The 19,085-nt window shown below is 37.2% G+C and overlaps 5 protein-coding genes across 6 annotated transcripts; 3 read left to right on the forward strand and 2 right to left on the reverse strand.

The window, feature by feature from the left end:
* The first annotated feature begins 107 nt into the window (after nt 1-107).
* LOC103334018 (uncharacterized) lies at nt 108-1,997 on the forward strand. The gene is made up of 4 exons (XM_008236939.3): nt 108-111; nt 246-350; nt 945-1,012; nt 1,135-1,997. The coding sequence occupies exons 1-4, from the start codon at nt 108-110 to the stop codon at nt 1,927-1,929; spliced, it is 972 nt and encodes a 323-aa protein (XP_008235161.2). The 3' UTR covers nt 1,930-1,997.
* Nucleotides 1,998-3,423: 1,426 nt separating this feature from the next.
* On the forward strand, nt 3,424-3,975 carry LOC103334070 (putative pectinesterase/pectinesterase inhibitor 26). The gene has a single exon (XM_008236995.1). It carries the CDS (start codon nt 3,424-3,426, stop codon nt 3,973-3,975), a length of 552 nt encoding a protein of 183 aa, XP_008235217.1.
* Nucleotides 3,976-4,574: 599 nt separating this feature from the next.
* LOC103334017 (nicotinamide adenine dinucleotide transporter 1, chloroplastic) lies at nt 4,575-8,034 on the reverse strand. Its single transcript, XM_008236938.3, has 9 exons — nt 7,608-8,034; nt 7,203-7,298; nt 6,942-7,048; nt 6,399-6,447; nt 6,146-6,255; nt 5,891-5,985; nt 5,709-5,797; nt 5,442-5,536; nt 4,575-5,151 (listed from the first exon to the last, which is right to left on the reverse strand). The coding sequence occupies exons 1-9, from the start codon at nt 7,678-7,680 to the stop codon at nt 4,924-4,926; spliced, it is 942 nt and encodes a 313-aa protein (XP_008235160.1). The 5' UTR covers nt 7,681-8,034; the 3' UTR covers nt 4,575-4,923.
* Nucleotides 8,035-8,427: 393 nt separating this feature from the next.
* Nucleotides 8,428-12,149, reverse strand: LOC103334015 (RPA-interacting protein A). 2 transcript variants are annotated; one of them, XM_008236935.3, is made up of 6 exons: nt 11,989-12,149; nt 11,623-11,724; nt 11,225-11,453; nt 10,672-10,757; nt 9,037-9,147; nt 8,428-8,611 (listed from the first exon to the last, which is right to left on the reverse strand). In XM_008236935.3, the coding sequence occupies exons 1-6, from the start codon at nt 12,100-12,102 to the stop codon at nt 8,450-8,452; spliced, it is 804 nt and encodes a 267-aa protein (XP_008235157.2). In that variant the 5' UTR covers nt 12,103-12,149; the 3' UTR covers nt 8,428-8,449. The 2 variants fall into 2 exon arrangements, with proteins under 2 accessions (XP_008235157.2, XP_008235156.2); XM_008236934.2 differs by having other exon boundaries at nt 10,672-10,763.
* Nucleotides 12,150-15,364: 3,215 nt separating this feature from the next.
* On the forward strand, nt 15,365-18,720 carry LOC103334014 (uncharacterized). The gene is made up of 6 exons (XM_008236932.3): nt 15,365-15,541; nt 15,630-15,661; nt 16,779-16,973; nt 17,417-17,467; nt 18,007-18,068; nt 18,152-18,720. The coding sequence occupies exons 1-6, from the start codon at nt 15,459-15,461 to the stop codon at nt 18,254-18,256; spliced, it is 528 nt and encodes a 175-aa protein (XP_008235154.1). The 5' UTR covers nt 15,365-15,458; the 3' UTR covers nt 18,257-18,720.
* The last annotated feature ends 365 nt before the right edge of the window (nt 18,721-19,085 follow it).

Below are 19,085 nucleotides of genomic sequence, written 5' to 3' on the forward strand. Positions count from 1 at the left end.
ACGTTCATATAGTTTTCCGTCAAATAGTTTAAAATTTTGTAACTTTAAAGATTATTATTGTAAATTCTTAAAAGTTAGTGGCCAAATTGTTACATACACCAACTTATATGGGTACAAATAAACATAAGGGATAGTTTTCAAAATCACCCCTGCGTGAACGCGTACCTCCTCCTCTCTTCCGCCGCACTCTCACTCAACACCCCGCCTTTTCTCGATATTCCTCTCTTCCTTTCCTAAATCCTAAGACGCCAATGGCTTTGACCGTGGAAGTAGCAGTTTTCGTAAACACCAACTTGGGCACTCGCATGGCCATGGATGTCTCACCAGATATCACAGCAGAGACTTAAAAAGTAAGCAAAAAACAAAAACTATATTAGGAATAAAGTAAACTTCATTCCAATTATGCATTTTAAACTGCAGATTTTGGTGTCTCTCCTTTGTTTGATTGAGTGTGTCATTTTTCTTGTATTAGTTTGATATATTTTTGTACTTCTACTGTAGAAGCACTTGTTGTTTCACTTATCTCTTGTTTTTGTTCTGGGTAGTGATTTGTTTGAAACGTCCAGTCTAGTTCATTGGGCATTACCTTCTTTTTCCCTCTTGTTAGTGATTGCACTAGTGGCGACGCATTGTAGGATTTAGCTGCTAGGTGTGTTTTGTTGGCAATGGCATATGTTTTTCATGCCTGATCAAATAATGTTAAGGATTCTCAGGCTTTTTCTTTTTGGCATAAGCTTCTCGGGTCGGGCCCTTTCAGTATCAGACAGAAAGGACACTCTGTTACATTACATTTACACAATCTTCTACAAAGCAGAGCAAAGTGTTTACTTTTGTAGTTAATGATGTGATGAAGTTATTGAACCTTAGTGCAGATTGTAACATCCTGTTATTATCTGCCTTGCTCCATTTACGCAATGGTTTTTATTGCCAAATCTGTTTTGCAGGGGAACTTGAGGCACAGCACTTCAATTGTTTCTGGAATTCAGGAGAGATCCGAGTTTCCAGATTGATGGTGAATTGTTTTAATTATCTTTATTTCATAGAGTGATTTTTTACTTCCGCTACTCTTTCATTTCTTCTAGCTCTTGACCTCATACATCAATCTTTGGTTGTTGCTTCTACTTTTTTTAATAGGTCAAGCGAAAATCATGCTTGTATCACCTGCCTGATTCAGTGCCGATGAAGAGTGCTTTCCGGGGAGTGAAAGGAACATGGTTTCTTCATGTGGAAGCAAGATTTTTGAGTGATTGCAATAGGCCATGTTTACCTAAGTATGCAGCCTCAAAACCTAAATTTAGTATTACTCATCCTCTGCATCCAGAGAATATTGTTACAAGCACTGCTAAGAGTAACACAAAAGGCCACTGTAAAAGGATGTTGCGGGAAAAATTATTTCGATGCCACAACTCTTTACTCGGAAAGCTCAGAAGACCTCTCTACTTTACAAAGATAAGGAAAAGAAGAAAGAAAATCTCCCCAGCATACGAAGTGAATGGAGTCCAAATTGACAAGGAGAAGTTTCCTGATTGTCCATCTAAATCAATGATGGATGAGCCCACTCAGACTTCATCAGAAGTAGTATCTGTATCCGGCATTATTCACAGATACTTTTCGAATCTTAGTGAAGATGGCGGTCCTTCAAGTCCTACAAGGTCTGTTACATCCAGAGTTGTTCAAAGTTGGCCTGAAGAACACTTGAAGACTAAAGCAGATGATATTTGTTCGAGCATACAAGTTAGCCCCTTAACCCAGTTTTCTGCCAAAAGGACCGCAAAGCCGGTATGTTTACCTTCGCCTACTGGCTATGGTCAAAGAAGATATAAGCCTAATAAACCTGAAGTTGGAAAGCGTCTTGTCGTGGCGTCATATGGTCTTGGGATTTCTCCAAGTAAGGAACACCCTGCAATATCTTTGCAGCTTCGAAGGTGAAAAAGTTTAGTTCAGTTTTTGATATCACTGATGAGGTCTGAAAAAAATAAACTTTTCAAAATGCCTAATTGCTCTGTATAGCCTTATTTATATTTCGTCTTTCAAACTTTTTAGAAGTTTTTTTAAAGAGTTTTTCTATTTAAACCCCACACTTTTTTTGTTCACCCCAATACCAAATCATTAAGCTTTTATTTTATTATTGGTAAAAAGACAAAAAAAGGTCATCCAACATAATACTTAACCCTAGTGGCACATCACAACTAACCATGTGATATGCCAATATAATCAGTAAAAGAGAGTGAGAATTGAACTGTCTGCATAACAATTTTCATTCCACAATATTTTGGTTAAACAAGGAGAGACCAGTACATTCTATACCCAGAAAGAAGCTTTACAGCGTCTCTCTGAGTTCTTGACTTTGTACAGTAAGTGAGATGCATTGGCTACAAACAGTAACAGGCGAAAATGTATAGATGCATTGCCTACATATTGAATTATCCACAAGATAGCCACTAATAGCGGGATAATTGAAATTATAAGAACACTCGAAGAATATTTTCCTGATCTAATACGGTTTAGCCTCAGCAACGACCAATATTTATTACTCCCTTTTGCTATTGAATTTCGGCATGAAAATCTTTTCTGCATTGTGTGTGGTAAATAATTGCTTCTACACTACTGGAATCCAGGGGGACCATCTTGCATCTGGTAGCAAAGTTGGCTCCTCTTCCCCAACTCTCATCCGTATCCAGTGCAGCTCTACAAATGCAGAGAGAGTTGTAGTGGTTAAGGTGTTTTTATCTAGGAAAATAATAATAATAATAATAAAGTAATGCTGCTATACATTTGACAACATTGTTTTTATCCCTTTAAGTAATGTGAGATTGAGGTGGGTGTGGGGTGTGAGGTTGATGAGTTTTTTATTTATTTATTTTCTGTTAGGTGTATATTTAAGGATAGTTTGGGAAGATAGTGGGGTTTTCTAAGAAATTATGAAAATTTGAATTAGAAGTTATGGTGAACTTAGAATATGAGGTGAACAAAGAGAAGTGCGGAGTTTAAATAGAAAAACTCTTTTTTAATCAGTGTTTTTAGAAGCTTATTTAAAGTTAACAATAAAAAGAATGAGAGAGAGAGAGAGAGAGAGAGAGTTCGGTATTGCACAAGAAAAGTGGCAAATCAGAACCTGTACGCCATATGGTATGGGCTGGTTGGTTATAACTGATAAATTTCCCTACCGCCCATAACAAGAACACACTATGAATAAAATGTACCAGAAATTGCAACCACTAGGATGTAACCAAAGTTGGCCATCCTAATTTCTCCAAAAGCAGTTACCCTAAATGCCATTGTTGTTGGTATATATAATGTGCAGGTTTAACTCGGTTACTCAATCATCTAAAAACACAACCTTCTTTCCCCTTCTCCCTAACCTCTTGTTCCTTAATTGTCTCTCCTCTTGTACCTCCTCCTGTAAAGAGAAGAGAAGAGACAATGGAGCTCATCAACAGCCGGGTCTTCCTCCTCGTCCTCCTTGTCCTCCTCATATCCATCTCTTCCGGTCAAGTCTCATCACGCCCAACCCCGCAGGCAGATGCGGCTGTTGAAAAAATCTGTGCCAAGACTGCTAACTCTGCTCTTTGCTCCAGCACCGTCCTTCCTAACCTACGCGTCAATGCCGACCCTACCAACGTCCTTCAAATAGAGATGAAGGCATGCTTGGACCTCACCAAAGAGGCCCTCGGCCAGTTGAAGAAGACGGCCAGCAATCCCTCCACATCGCCAGCAGATGTGTCGTCGATCGCAGTATGCCAAGAAGTCTACGAATCTGCCGTAGATGACATCAACGGTGCCAGTGAGGCCATTGCCGCGCGCGACGTCGGCACTTTACAAACCAGGCTTAGCGGAGTGATTACCTATTTTGGTACTTGTGATGATGCTGTCGCCGAGTCTCCCGGCTTCAAGCTGCCTTTGAAGGAGGAAGATGTTGTTACATTGCATAAGCTGGCAAGCAACTGCATGGCCATCTCCACATTGCTCAAGTAGACTAGCAATAAACTGTTCCCTTACTTAACTCTGTTTCACAAACTGCACTGCACCACTTTTGATCAGAGATGGAATATGCTGTTGACAATATTATTAAATAATTTAATACAAATTTGAATATTCGTTTCAGAGTTTAATTGTTTTTTCCTTTTCCCAAACGCATGACTTCCCCATTATCAGTTCTTTTTCCTTTTCTTTTACTAATTACAAATTTGAATAAAAACCTCATCTGCCAGCATATCTAACAAAAACTACAATCCGCATGCCAACCACCATTTCTCTAGTACAATGAGAAACAATCACCGAAACCCACCAGTAAAATGCGCAATTAGCATGCATTTGAGCAATAACGCAAACAATTCCTCCCTCCCATCTTGTTGTATTTATGTTTACCCTTTAGTTTGTAAAGAACTGAGATTCCAAAAAAATCATTGTGCTCTCCTCATTCATAAAAACATAAAGGATAAATTGTACTACACGAGTGCATTTTGAAACAGCTGCCGTGTTTCATTTTTATGTAAAGATCTTGTAGCGTCAATCTAAGGCATGAGGGAAATAAGGCTACTTTTTAGTCCAACATCCAACAAGTAACAAGAACATGACAAATAATGGAACTTTAATATCATGAGTACTCAGTCCCATAAATCAAATTCACAACCCTTTAATTGTAAACTACGCTACTTTCTCATCATCATCAGTGTTTAAATGGCATACTCCTCACTTTCCCCCCAAAAACAACTTCATGGGGGCATGAGCCTGCAATATCTTTACTTTTCTTTTATACATATAAAAGCCACCAAAACAATCGACATATAGATCCGATGAGGGAAGCCTTAGCCTATCATCACCAGACAAGTAATGGCTAACCTAATTAAGTTGACTATTTGGAAATTTCAAGTAACACGACTCGTTCTTTCTTCCGCCATCCTCCGTGGAGAACGATCCATCTCATAGTGTTTGACCGGGGGGGAATAAAGTAACAAGAAACCGATGAATCATCTCGAAGCTTGTGAATGTAATTACAGCAGCTGGTGTTGTCCTCAAAAGATTGGTGGCACATCCACGGTAGAAACCAGGGAGGCCCTCTTGCTGAAATACTTTTCTAATGCAATCAACAACACCAGAATAACGCTTCTCAGAGTGGTGGCCTTGTTCTTGAAGCCTTGAGCGTACCACCTACATATAATTTTTGTTAGTGCATGATTTTTCAACATGCTACTTTAATGGATGGCTTATTCTACAGCTTCTAGAAAACTTCCGCTAATATGGTAAATTTTTTCTGCATAGTATGCTTATCACTGAAACATGGCTTTTACGTTTTTCTGCCCTCCTCCTTCATGGAAAGTATGTATTTTGAACTGATATAATCATGGGTATTTTCGGGGAGAGAAAACTAAAGAATTCAAATTTGACCAAAAAAACTAAAAAGGTTAAAATCAAATTGGGAAATTCATTCAAATTGGTACCTCATGTGGGTACGTCAATGTTGATGCAAATATCTTGGATACAGATGAGGCAATGGCAACATCACGTGCACCGAGTTTATCTACCGTAGTGTTATCTGATATAATGACATCAAATTATATAACACACCTCTTTCAAGAGTACATAAAAGACTAAATGCAGGGGGCTAAACCCTATCTATTGCAGTGCTATATGATATAATGACATCAAAACATAAATCATAACTCTGTCAACAGTACATAAAAGACTAAAAGCAGGCAGACTATTACCTTGATTAGCTAAATAAAATTTTATTTTCTCATAGGTTGGAAATTGGATGGCAACATGACTGATACCAGCCAAAGCAGGTACAAGACCACTGTCAAACAACACATTACAGGCATCATCATCAACATAAATAATTAGATACACATTGATTAATACAACTTACTAATGATATGGGATACAAAACCTGTACAAACCACGGATGCCTTCTTCATGAGCTATTCTCCTCAAAGCAGAAAGTGTACTCCTATATGGCACCACACCTGGTCTCATTCCCTGAGTCTGCAGAATAGAACAGGAAAATTGGGAGAGAAGACAATAACAGTATGCTAAATCAACACTTTTCATTCTACAGCTGCTAGTTCTGGTAACAATAGAAATAAGACAAATACTTCAACGAGAAGCTCCTTAGTAGACACAACTACAATGAAATGAGACACACCTGAAGTCTAGTCTTGACAACCCAAAGCGGATTTGTAGCAATAGTTGTCGCAGCTCCAGCACCCGAAGCAGCTAGCATATTGGCCCCGATGGGAAGATGATGACTCTCGTCTATACATGCACCAATGTCAAAACAAAAATACACACACACACACTTGGAAATGAGATATAGATGGATGGTGAATTTACCTAAAAGAAAAATATGGTTTAAAGTTTAAACAATTCATCTAAAAAGAAAATGGTCATGTACTAACCATCAGAGCAAAGGAAGTTTTTGAGCTGGTCATAAATTGTGAAATAAACCTACAAAGAGTTACAATATGTGATTATTCACAAAATTTATAAATTTCCAAGTTCCAAGGTAAGAAGGCAGAGGCAAAGCATGAGCAACAAAGAGAATATTTGTGGTGAGAAAAATATATGATACCTAACGAAAGCCTCAATTATCAGAAAAGTTGTGTTGGGGTTGTATTTATAAAAAAACCCAAGCACTATTTAAACATATAAACACACCCAAAACCCATCATTACACACACTCAAAACCCATTTATAAACACACCCAAAAAGTTGACTTTGGGGTTGATTTTGGGTGTGTTTCTATGTTTAAATAGTGCTTGGGTTTTTTTATAAATACATGTCTAGGATTGGGTTTATTTATAAATTTGTATAATAAGTAAGCCAAGTTGATTTCTCGTTATTCAACACATGTATGGAACTTCTTTTCTACAAACTATTAGGTTGCATTTGGTTATGTGAATAAAATGAAGAATTTGGTTTTAGAAAGTATCAAGACTTACTGCCCAGTTAGGAAGTAATGCCAGGACAGTTGGAGAGAGCCCACGATACATGCCACGTAACCCCTCCTTGTGAAATATTTGTTCCAAATAACCAACTATGAGACTACCTGATGACATGGAAAAATAAATTGTCCATCAAATAAACATACAAAATGTCATGATACTCATATAAAAACAACACTCATTCAGAAAAGTTCAGTGCTTGAAATAATAGAAAGCAAACATATTGATATTGGTGTCGTGCAAAGTCAAAGCGCATACCTTTGACATTCCCATTACCGAGCCTTGGCAGCCCGTGAACTTGAAGCCTAGTCTTGATAACATCTAAAGGACACACAAATGTTGCAGCAATAACCCCTGCCCAATTCAAACAATCAATAGCTGAAAGTATAAAAATATCAAATGATTCACAAGAAAACCACAAGTAGGCATCATAAACAACAAGTTTCTTATATTCAATCTACATGTGTGTGTGTGTGTATATATATATATATATATATGTATACAATACAATCAATATCTCATTGTGATAAAACATATCAATGCAATCAAAATGGCTTTCCAATTCGCAATCAGAGCACAACAAATTACTCAATATTCCAACTTTCGCTGAATTCATTTACAACCAAACAAAGGGTACAAAAAAAGCACGAGAAAATGACATACCGGCGGCGGCACCAGCTCCCGCGTTGCAAAGATGACATTTAGGATTAGGGGCGTGAGTTTCAGCTGCAGCCATGGCTGAATTCCGTACAATAACCTGGAAAACACGCCAATTTTAGGGGTGATAATGCGAGTGAGTCCTCTCTGGAGAGGGAGATGAACGCAGTGAACCAGAGTGGCATGGCCAAACGGGAAGCGAGCGAGTAGTGGTGGTCGATCTGAGTCGAGTCTGTCCGAGTTAGGGGTTCATAGGATTGGGTTAGGTGCGACGGGAACCGCGGTCAAGCACATGAGAGGCTTCGGTTTGGCTTCGTCTACCACACCACCAAAGCCTATCAGGTCTCGGCCGGACGAGTCGCCACAAATGGGTCCCGTTCGTCTAAGTGAGGAGAATTCTATTCCATTCCAACCCCGCAAAGCCTCACAATCTGATTCTGGCACATGTGCGTGCGTGCATAATTGTTGTTTGGTCCTGCGCTTTTTCTCAAATTTCATTGTTTTGCCCACATGAGCTCTAAGCTGACGCCATGTGGCAAAGAATAATTAAAAAGTATTTATGATCTTTCAAATATGTTGGGACCTTTTGAAGATAATAAGCCGCTTTTGTTTTGTTTTTATCGAAACCAGTCTGTTTTGTTTATGAAAATAATTGAAAATTTCATTTTGGATTAATCTTCTCTGACCAAAAAAAAAAAAACACAGAATGTTAATCTCCGATCCGAGATATGCATTAGCAATTTGGTAGCATCGCCAATACATGTAATTTAGACCCCATCATCTGATAAAGAAGAATTGGCATAACGGATTTTCAACCATAAAAAAATGGAAGTAAATATTGACCATCTTCATATTACAATCTCAAATGTATTACAAGCAGCACAAAGAATGTACAATGCAGTTATATTAAATCTAGTCTCGATGCAGAACTTGGGCTTCAATGTGCACCCACGATCAAAATGCTCTGCATGAACTTCTGCTAGCCTGCCCCGCAATAATTCCAAATTAACCTGCAATTTTTTTATTTTTGACTCATAAGATAAGATGGTCAAGATGGTTAATCAAATTGACAAACTATATAAACTAACGTCATTTGGCATTTTATCTTCAAGGATACCTGTTTCACAAACGTGACACATTCAGGCATACTTTTACCATACGAAAATTAGTTAGGAAATTGAAGAGGATAAACCACTACTTTGAAGCAAAAATGTCCAACTACGTTTGCTAGCTATTATTCTAAGCTGCATGTGTTTCAACAAAAACACTCTAATTTGATCTATATTATAACTTAATAAGGGAAGGACGCAGCATAATGATATTTGATAAAATCTTTTGATGGCTAAATTCTTATATTAATACATAGATAGATAGGTGAGCACAGAAGAAAGCATTAACGCATAAGCATGAATAAAATCAAAAGAAGATGCAAGACCTCATCGCCTTTGTTGAGCCGAATTTCACATAGGCTGCAGTAAATCAGATGATAATTCTCTTGTAGTACTCCATGCTTACAGATGGGGCACCAAACTTCCTCCTTGCGCAGCTACCATTAAGGTCAAAAAATTCTAATCAGTATCCAAGATGAAGAAGGCACTGATAATGATAAGAAAAAGGAAAGTATTATAAGCCTCTTACTCATGTGGACACAAAATATATGGCATGATATGGATCATTTTAATACACTTTAATATAATGGGAAGCATGTTCACAGGACAAACTTAGAATTTCAAGCTGAGAGACCACAACTGTAATAAGATGCTCAAAAATTAAGAGGCAGGATTTTAGACTTCAACAATCCATATACCAAAGACCTGACAATCCTTTCCCCTGTGAACTTCAAAATCCAATTACACAAGGAAGCCTGATTAAGAGACCCAAGTTTTCTTACTCCTAATTTGTAACAACCCACATCCACATACCCACTTTGGGCGTAACCAGCCTTTCGATTGAAGAGATGCTATATATAGCACTTCCACTCAACTCAAGTAGGTTCTGTGAGACTCAACACATAGACGTTGTGTTCACCTCTCATGCTATCCCCTCAACCATCTTGGTTATATCTGCCTCAGGTAATCTTCACAATCTCAGTCAAGGGATCTTGGGTTTCACAATGCACCCCTTTGGGTCACAACTCTGTGTGTGGGGCAAGTCCACACACTTGCAGCTGGTTTAGACTCTCATACAATCTTATCACACCCTAAACTTGGTAAAAAAGGTAAAGGGGTATGTTCTCAGACCCGAGGTGTGACATACTACAATTCTAATAGGGGGCATGCCCATACTCAAATGCCCCTCCCAACACTACTCCATAACAATCACATCTGGAGCCTCTGTTATTAATTGGTCATCAATAGAAATAGTGAACACGAACATGTACTAGTGAGAACATTAAGAGAGCATAAACTTAAGAAATGTGATTCCGCCACCCTCCTGTAAGTCAATTTTATTCAGTTCTGACAAGTGAAAACTGTCCTCGAGCAGGAAATAATATATTCCCACACAACTTGGGCCTAAAATTGAAGTTCCCACTAAGACATCAGAAGGGGAGCCCAAACCATGAAAAGCCTCCCACTGCATCCAACTTTTCAAGTTCACTCCTGTCTAACTTAAGTTTTAAAACTGCTACTGCACCAGAAAAATTTTATGGAATGCATCTAACTTTGCCTAACTGAGCTATCCCTTTAATGAGTTTTTTAATCTTCCAAAAATTGGATGACCAAATTAACACTTTGTTGCCCCTACCATCCAGTGAGTGCTAGCCTTCCATGGTATGAGTAAATGTTCATTACAACATCTAATTGGATTTTAAATCATAACAACGACAGCATTAATAATATTTTGGAATTAATCAATAGCTACAGTGATATTCTCTGAAATGTCAACAATACATTTGCTTGAGTACAGTTTCCTTAGTACAAATTTACAATAAAGATTAAATTGATAATATTAGCAATCATATATCTTCATCGATCAACAATTATTATGCTATAATAAAATGTGAAAATTGGATATATACTCGTATAAATTGTGGGTTCTTCATTGAATACTCGAATTTTTGGTGTTATACCTGCTTGTCGTTCAGTTGCATATGCTCATAAACCGCCTGGGCCAAATACTCATCCTCTTCATCTTCCCATGTTTCAACACGGATTTCTGTTTCTGCAAAGAGCTAGAGTAAACATCTCTGTTCAAAATGATGAACTGACCAATGAAAACTTCCAAGGCACATGCAGAGAAAGAAAAAGAACAACAGTAGGAAGGGAAAAGGATAACTACGGCTTCAGAAAATTTCATTTGATGATCATATTCATACTATTGTTACAAAAACATCTAAACAGTTGTATCTAGCGACAAGGAGATAAGAACAATTCTTAGAAACCTCACACATTTGTGAGCCAAAGAAGAGGAATGTATAACTGCTTGACAAAAGCTAACAAGAAACAGAAAGGATTATATAAGAAAATATCATTGTAGTTCACAAAAACTACCTTATAGTTTTTTCTGATTACAGGAATATATTATTTTTTCTGTTATTTCAATTTGCATTATGAGTTGATAGTCAGGAGACTTTCTGCTACAAAAATTGAGACTATAACAAACTTAATTTCACCCATTTTTACCTTTTGTAGTTGGCTCTGTACTCAGATCTTCGTAAAAGATCCTTTGCATTTCTAAGAGCATCTCTTCACAATCACCTTGGTATGCGTCTGTAAGGCCTTCATATTCCCATAACACATCATTGCCCTCAGGAACAGATTTCGAAATCCTCGTATTGTCATCCAATGACGAGTCCTTAATTTTTCCCAATTCAGCGGAAACTATGTCCTGGAAAGCAGATTTGATCAAATCCTGCAAACAGAAGACCAGGAAACAATTACTAGCCTATTGGATGAATGAACTACTTCCACCAAATAGGAAAAGCAAGATATATACATATATATATATATATATTAAGTGTAAACTAAATTTGCACACAGAAACAAGAGGAAGTAAAAGAAAAAAAGGAATATAGGAGTACATTTGGAATGTGATTGAGAAATTGTGGAGTGGGCACCATTCTCATCTTCCAAAGCAACCGCCTTCTGTCTTCTCTTACTCTTTTGTAACAGTTCTCTCTCAACTACAAAACATACAGATTGGAAGTAAAATCTATTTGTCAATTCATCACACATAGAGACACCAACAGATATTTTCAAGATAACTGTTAATTTTATTCGTACAACCAATTGGATAGACTAAGTTCTTGCAAAATAAAATCGAAGGATCAAAACTACGAATTTACAAGTCACAAACTTCGAATTTTGTCGACAACAAAAAAAAAATTGAAGAAATAAGACGAAACATAGATTGGAACAAGTCGTGGATCGTGAATTGGGATAGAGACCTTGTGCTTCCAGCTGTTATAGTTATTGAAGATAGGGTGGGGTTTGAGAGAATGCTTTCTTTCTGTTGATTTCGTTGAAGCTGTGCCTGCGGCTGCTTCTTCTTCTCCCTCCATTTCCTTCTTCTCTCAACCGCCCTCCCTCCCTCCACCGTTTCCTTGTTTTTTCATATATATACTAGAGAGACTGATAAGACGGCTTTTATTATTTTGTGGCTTCACCCAATGATTTAGACAATTTGTGGATTCACCCCAAGATTTAGGCCAAATAGCTATTGTGGTTTGTAGTTTTTCAATTTACCGAATTACAAAATATAAATTGTACTTTTGTACCTTAAATATCTTTGAATTGGCAGATGGAACGGAATGGCCAATTTAGTTTGAATTATTTTCACTTCGGACCCAAGTTGTTTTGACTAATTTTTTTAACTTTGATCCATGCAAGTTGGAGTATTTTCACTTTGGTCTCCACAAAGGATGGGGGCTCATTATGATTTAATTATGTTTAAGCTTCAAACTAAACACTGAATTAAGGTCACATCATAGATTGAATTGGTTTAGTTAGGTCTCAAATTAATAGCATAATTGAACCAAATCCATCCATTAGTAATAAATTTGGTTTAGTTTGTTCATTTTCCTATAAAAGCAAATCGTTTGTGTTCTTTAAAAGGAATTTTATATAGGACATTCAACAATAATTGAAAATTTAATTAATCATTGCAAATTGATAAATCTTTAGATAAATAATTTTTTGGAGTGCCAATAAAAACTATCATTTTAATAGAGAAATAAAAATAACATTCAACTCAATGTCAATAAAAATATCATTTACACATAAGCTTTGCACATATACGGAGAAATGACAAATATCAAAAAATTAGGACACGGAACACAGCAATTAAAAAAATATATATTTATATTTATATATATATTTTTGAAATAAAATATTGATGTTCATACTCCAATTTCATAGTGAAATTCAAGCTTCCCAAGTCTTTCAAATGTAGTTTATTAATTTTATATGAATTATAATTGAATTAATACATTTGTTCACCTTGAGTATGAATTGAACCATGTTCGGAGAGTGTCTTAATCGTGGACACAGCGTTGACTGTTGAACAAGGGTATTCGAGGAGTGCCCAAGTGTTCGACACTTCAACACTTGGGCTTAATAGGGTGTCTATGCAATATAATATGTATAGTGGTTCGTAATGATATTGGAACTTTTATAGGGAATTTAACTGTGCAAAGCTCATGTGTGGTTCCCATATAAACTACAAATTTATAGGTAATTTATAGAGGGATTATGTTTGTTGTATATGTTGAGTTTGTTCCTATATTCATATAAACTAATTCTATTGAGGCAACTGATGTGAGGGGTCGTTTGGTACGGGGGACTGTCATGGACTGGATTAAGTATTGGTACTATCTTGGATTGGCTTAGCATGACATAAGCTAGATAACACATGTACAACGTTTGGTGTATGTTTGATTGGACTATGACTATTAATTTTTTTTTATATTTTTTTTTACTTTTCTTCTCTCTCCATCTCTTTCTTCCTCTTTGCATCTCGTTTTTTCATTTTTGGACGACCCTTTGTACATATCTTTCTTTTTCCCCTCTACATCTTTTTTATCTTATTCTTCTCCATTTTCTCTCCTCTTTTGTCTACTTTTCTTCTATTTTCAAAAATTTTCTCCCATCTTCCCTGTTTTTTTCTAAAATTTTCTCTCCATTTTCCTTCTTCTTCTCTATTTTTTTCGAAACATTTCTCTCATCTCTTATTCTCCATTTTCTCTCCTATTTTCTATTTTGTTTTTAGAAAATTTTCCGTTCTCTTCTCTTCCTCTTCTATTCAAAATTTTCTGTTCTCTCCTCTTCCTTTTCTATTATATCGTCTCCTCCTTGGGTGGCTGTGGCTGGTGGCTGTGTAGTCGTGGCGGGTGGTCATATTTGGTGGTTGGGGATGGTGGTTGTGGGCTGCTTGGTGGGTCATTGGTTGTAGGGCGATTGGGTGTGGTTGCTAGTTGCTTGGGTCGTCGGGACGTTAGTCCTCATCTCCGCACGGGTTCACTAAGAACACGTAAGGAGGTGTTTTTGGTGGGCCCAGTATTAGTTAATCCCACTTAAAATTAGAACAGGGTGAAACAAACATGAGATAAAACTTTAGCCAAGCCAGTCCAAGCTTGCACGATGTAACAAACATGCCCTGAGAGACTTATTTATGTAGTGTTCTTTTAAAAAAAGCCCATATAAGCACACAATTAGGAACTCACTTTTGCCATGTAAACATTTAACACACAAAATTAAGAGATTAATTAAAAATGAGATTAATTTGTAGGGTTTATAGAAATTCGCATGAGTTTTGAATCATCCTTAATTCATGTATGAATTTTGTTTGAACTACAAATATTCAAATAGTTAACATGAAGGTAATACAATTATATCAAAGAGGTCTCCAAGGAAAAAGGGGTTTTTTTTTGGAGAGAAGGGGATTGAATATGACAAAGTGAGAACAAAAAATGAATTAAATTACAAGCCGACCACCTCTCCTTGGAGCTGAACTATTTGTGTCACATCAAATGTCAGAGGATAGGTGGTCAGGGTTCGTCCACATCCTCTGCTCATGAAGACCCTCTTACATTTTAAATAGGGGCAGACGTGATCATAATAGCCTGTTGCACATAGTTGTAGTCCCATCTGGTGGGGTGGAGACCCGGACAATTTACACCTGGCTTTCAAAGGGATATGGGCATGTTTCATGAGGCGCGTCGGGTTGACGGTCAGAGGGAGTCTTGTCATCAATGTGGCTAGTTTATATCCTTTCGATCTTCCTAGGAAAACTCAGAGGCCGAGGTCGATGAAGAACAGTTTATTTCAGTGCGTTGTACGAGACCCACATATTGTGCTTTTATTGGACGAATGGACTCAGTGTATGCTGAGCATCAACAAATTTGATATATAGGCAATACTTTAGAGAGTTATATGCGTCTTCAATCAAAAGCTCAATCCAATATGCTATCAATTTTGACTAACACCCTCGATGACCACATGATCACTACACATATGATGATGAAAGATGAACACGCATGAGTTCCACGATTACCATGTCATCCAGAAGAATTGACGGAGTTGCTGACTGTCTTGGATTACAAATTCGAAAATTCAGGGGCATCTTTGTAAAAATTAAAACCATATAAATGACTCCGTTATATGAGTAAACCTCATGGTAGCAAATTGTAATTCGCATAATCGTTTTTATTTAAAAAAAAAGAAAAGAAAAGGAAAAGTCAGGTTCAGCGAATCGGACCCAAAGCCAAAAATACGACTTGAAGGAAAAAAAAAAAAAAACTGTACAAGAAAAATATATAAACATCAGAAATATCCCATCTCTCATTGTTGAGCAGCTTGAGCTTTTGAGCACTTCTTTGTTTAAGGTGGGTTGGGTAAGAGTCATCACACTGACCCACGGATGCTGGAAAATCCGACATCAGCGGCAGCAGCCGCAGCAGATCCACCGGCAAACGTGAAGCGCTATGCTCCTCCTAGTCAGAGGTATTCGTTCTTCCATTAGACTACTTTTGTCTCATTTTCTTTCAAAAATAATTTGTTATACAATTAAATTTGTTGGACTGCATTGCAGGAATCGTCCTCTTAACAGACGCAAGTCCGCAGGTAATTTTGTGTGTGTGTGTGTCTAATTCTCCGTTCTCCTTGTGTTTCACTTTGATTTGAAGTCCTCATGTCGGAAGCCTCAATTTCCTTTTGATATAGAAGTCTGAATTCTCCTTGTTACGATGATCCAGCTGCCAAAGCATACTTTTGTGGCAACAATGATCCTCAATTTGTTTCTCAACCCCTTCTCACATTTAGCATAATTATATACTATGAGCGTACCATGTTATGACACTTACTAAATTGTCTTCTTCCATCCTTTTTATGTAGTCGTTACTTCGTTTTTTTGTTTTGGTCATTTTGCATCACTGATCCTAAATATCAGAAGCGATTTGTTCGAGTGATCCTTGCTCATGAGTTGTTAATCATATGTCTCTGTTGAATTTGCACTCCATATATTCTGCTATAGTTCCCCTCATTCTTGAACCCTTTGATTCTTATGCATTCTTCATGTTTCGAGTCTTGTGAGGGGTACTTCTTTAGAAGTTCCCAACAAAACTATGTCGTTAGGAACCATGGAATGTCTTGCCTTTCATTCAGCACTATTACAAACAGACATTGACAGGGAGCAGTGTTGATCCTTACTCTAACGCTACTTTTATTAGGAAATCATTAGTTTCCATGACTTCTAGTTTTTGTGTCATTACATAATATCTTGATTACAAATGTTGATCCTTACCCTTTCCCAACCGCACCCCAGTGGCATGTGGCCTTATCTTTAATCCCCTTTTTTGTGTGTGGTCATATGTTTGATCCTATCGTGTTAACATCCAATGAAGATACTTGGTACATTTTACCTGTTTCATTGTTATACCTGTGCATATGCATATCATCACCAAGTGCAAGTTATCCTAACTGATTCATCATTAAGTTGAAAACCTGTTTTAATTCTGTTGTTTTGCTAAGTAAATTACAGGTGCACCATACTAAACCCCAGACTTGCCCTCACTCCACCCTTGTTATTAGGTGCCATTAGGCTTAGAGGCTGTTGGCTGTCTGTTTTGATTTATTTGTACATATCTATTTATTCTTTTGTTTACCAGAGATTGAATGACCAAGGAAATTGTGATATTTCCATGGTATATATAACTAATATAGGTATAAGTTACTGTTTCAGATCGGTTTGATCGAACTAACAATCCTCAAGGCGGGAGTGATTTGGAGAGGAATCAAATTTCTTCTTCAAGAAGTTTATCTGGTATGGATCATGGGGATGCAAGTAGCAGCAGTCTTCTGAATGAGAACTCTCGTCCAGGGTTACTAGCTCTAGAGGGGTGTAGCAGCAGTGCGGCTTTCCAGCTCTTAAATAATCGTATGTGTCAACAGTTGCTTGAAAAGGCTGATGCAAGCTATTTCAACATGATGATTAGAAATTAAATTAAATGGATAATAAGCTATGATACCCACACTGACATCCTCCTTTCTTATTGTTGGTCTTTTTATAATAAGAAATTCCGAAATTAAAGTGTCCTTGCTACTAAGCAGGCTCAGATGTTAAATTTTTGAGGTGACTCACCAGTTTATTTGGAACAAAGTTTGAAAATGTAAAGGCTTTAGGTTGTATATCCAAATTCTTGCACAAGTTTTCTCTGGTCATGTTTGTATCTTTATCTCCAGCTATGCTGTCATAAGTAAAAGATGAAAAGAATGTTTCCAACCAAGCCCTTTTTTGGTGATTACTTGTATGAGTTTAGAGTTGGATGATAATAATTGCATACTTTGACGCAATGCAAATTTTAACGTTTGAAAACACAGGCTGGGCTGCTGCAATGCATTGCTTCAATGATCCATCTGTAGATTTATCAGGTCAGGTTTGGTTATTTTAGGGATTTATAGCATACTCTGCATGAAATTAAAGACATTCAAGTTATTAAGATGTCCAAATTGATGCATGTATGATGTAGTTTATTCAATGACATAAAGTTCTTTTGCAAATTTTTGTGATAACTGAAGGAAATATATCAGGTTTAGTACTGTATATTGAAGATGGCTGAGCCTGAGGGTGAATAATTCTTTGGTGGTTCAGAGCACAAGCTTCAAAGGAGGCTTATTAGGGTTTAAACTTCTGTTAAAAATGTCTTATTGTTACCTACCACCTTCTTCAGAGTGTTCAGTTTAGAACTTTGGGTGTTAAGAGTGGGAAGGATTCAAAGGAGTCGAAACCAAACCTGGGGCAGAAAGAGAAGAATTGGATTGAAGGAATAAGGGTCTTGAAACAAACCTCATTTAAGCATGTGCTAATAATAGATCTAAAATCAGCATGTATGATGTCTCATTCATGCATCGCAAACGCGAGTTTCACGATATTTTGGCTGGTTTGTTTACTTGTAGTTTTTATTTTTCAGAAAGACCAGTTATGCACACAGGAGGCGGAGCAGCATGGGGTCAGTTCCAACTTCCTCATCAGGTGAGTATGGAATCTCTCCCTTTTTCTCCGTGTCTGTCTCTGTCTGTCTCTCAGGATTTGATGTTTGGATTGGCTATCTTTAGTTAATGGCTTCGACAGGCGGTGCTGGGTCTCCTGGTTCATCAATGGATTTCTTGAGTGAACTTCGCCGCTTAAAGAACATTTCCCCTGCCAATTTTAGAACCTAGAAATTAATCCGCATAGCTCAAGATATTCATCAGGATATGAAAGCAAACTTTGAGCAGGATTCCATGGTTGGTAGTAGCTTGTTGTATTTCTTTCAGCCGGTGTTAGTAGCTGTTGCATTTGTTCTCTGAAACTCAACAATGTCCATCAAATTTAGCCCACGTTGGATTTATCGGACAAAAACATGGATGTTTCTGCGTCTGGCATGTGACGCTTACAAATGATGCGGTTTGTGTATGCATACATAAGTGGTTCTGTCCGTCTCCTGGGCGTGTCTGTGCGAGAGTGTTCATTTGCTTTGGTGTTTGTGTGTGTTTATTTGTTTTACTGTCATGCTATTATAGACGTGCCACTCATCTGCGGTACAAAATATAGAGGATCAGTTCCCCACAACGAAACCACAAAATTTACATACCATCATTCTTTGGCCAGTAATTTACACTATATTTCAATTTCGTTTTTTTAATTTGCTTCTCTATTTTTATATATTTTTATGTGGCCAACTATTTATGCTATTTCAATCTTTTATTGGGATGAAAATCAAAGAATTGTATGTATGCATCATTTTTTTTAATAATCAAATTGAGATTTAAACTTCGAACCCCTTCTTACATCGAGAAGGAAAGTAACATTACATTGATCTATGTAAGAAATTAATTCCTTCGAAGGTTACAAATTTCACTGATCTTTTTTTGTTTTTTGGTAACAAGGAGGGCTAAAAGCCTAGAACTTCTAGACTAAGCAGAAACAACACGGGACTTGGACACCCCAAATTTCACTGGACCTTTTGAATGTAAGGCTTTGCTGCTTCCCACTTCTGACTAATTAAAT

Source organism: Prunus mume, linkage group LG6 (assembly GCF_029339155.1).
Source record: "Prunus mume cultivar Tortuosa linkage group LG6, ASM2933915v1, whole genome shotgun sequence".
Classification (NCBI taxonomy): Eukaryota; Viridiplantae; Streptophyta; class Magnoliopsida; order Rosales; family Rosaceae; genus Prunus; species Prunus mume.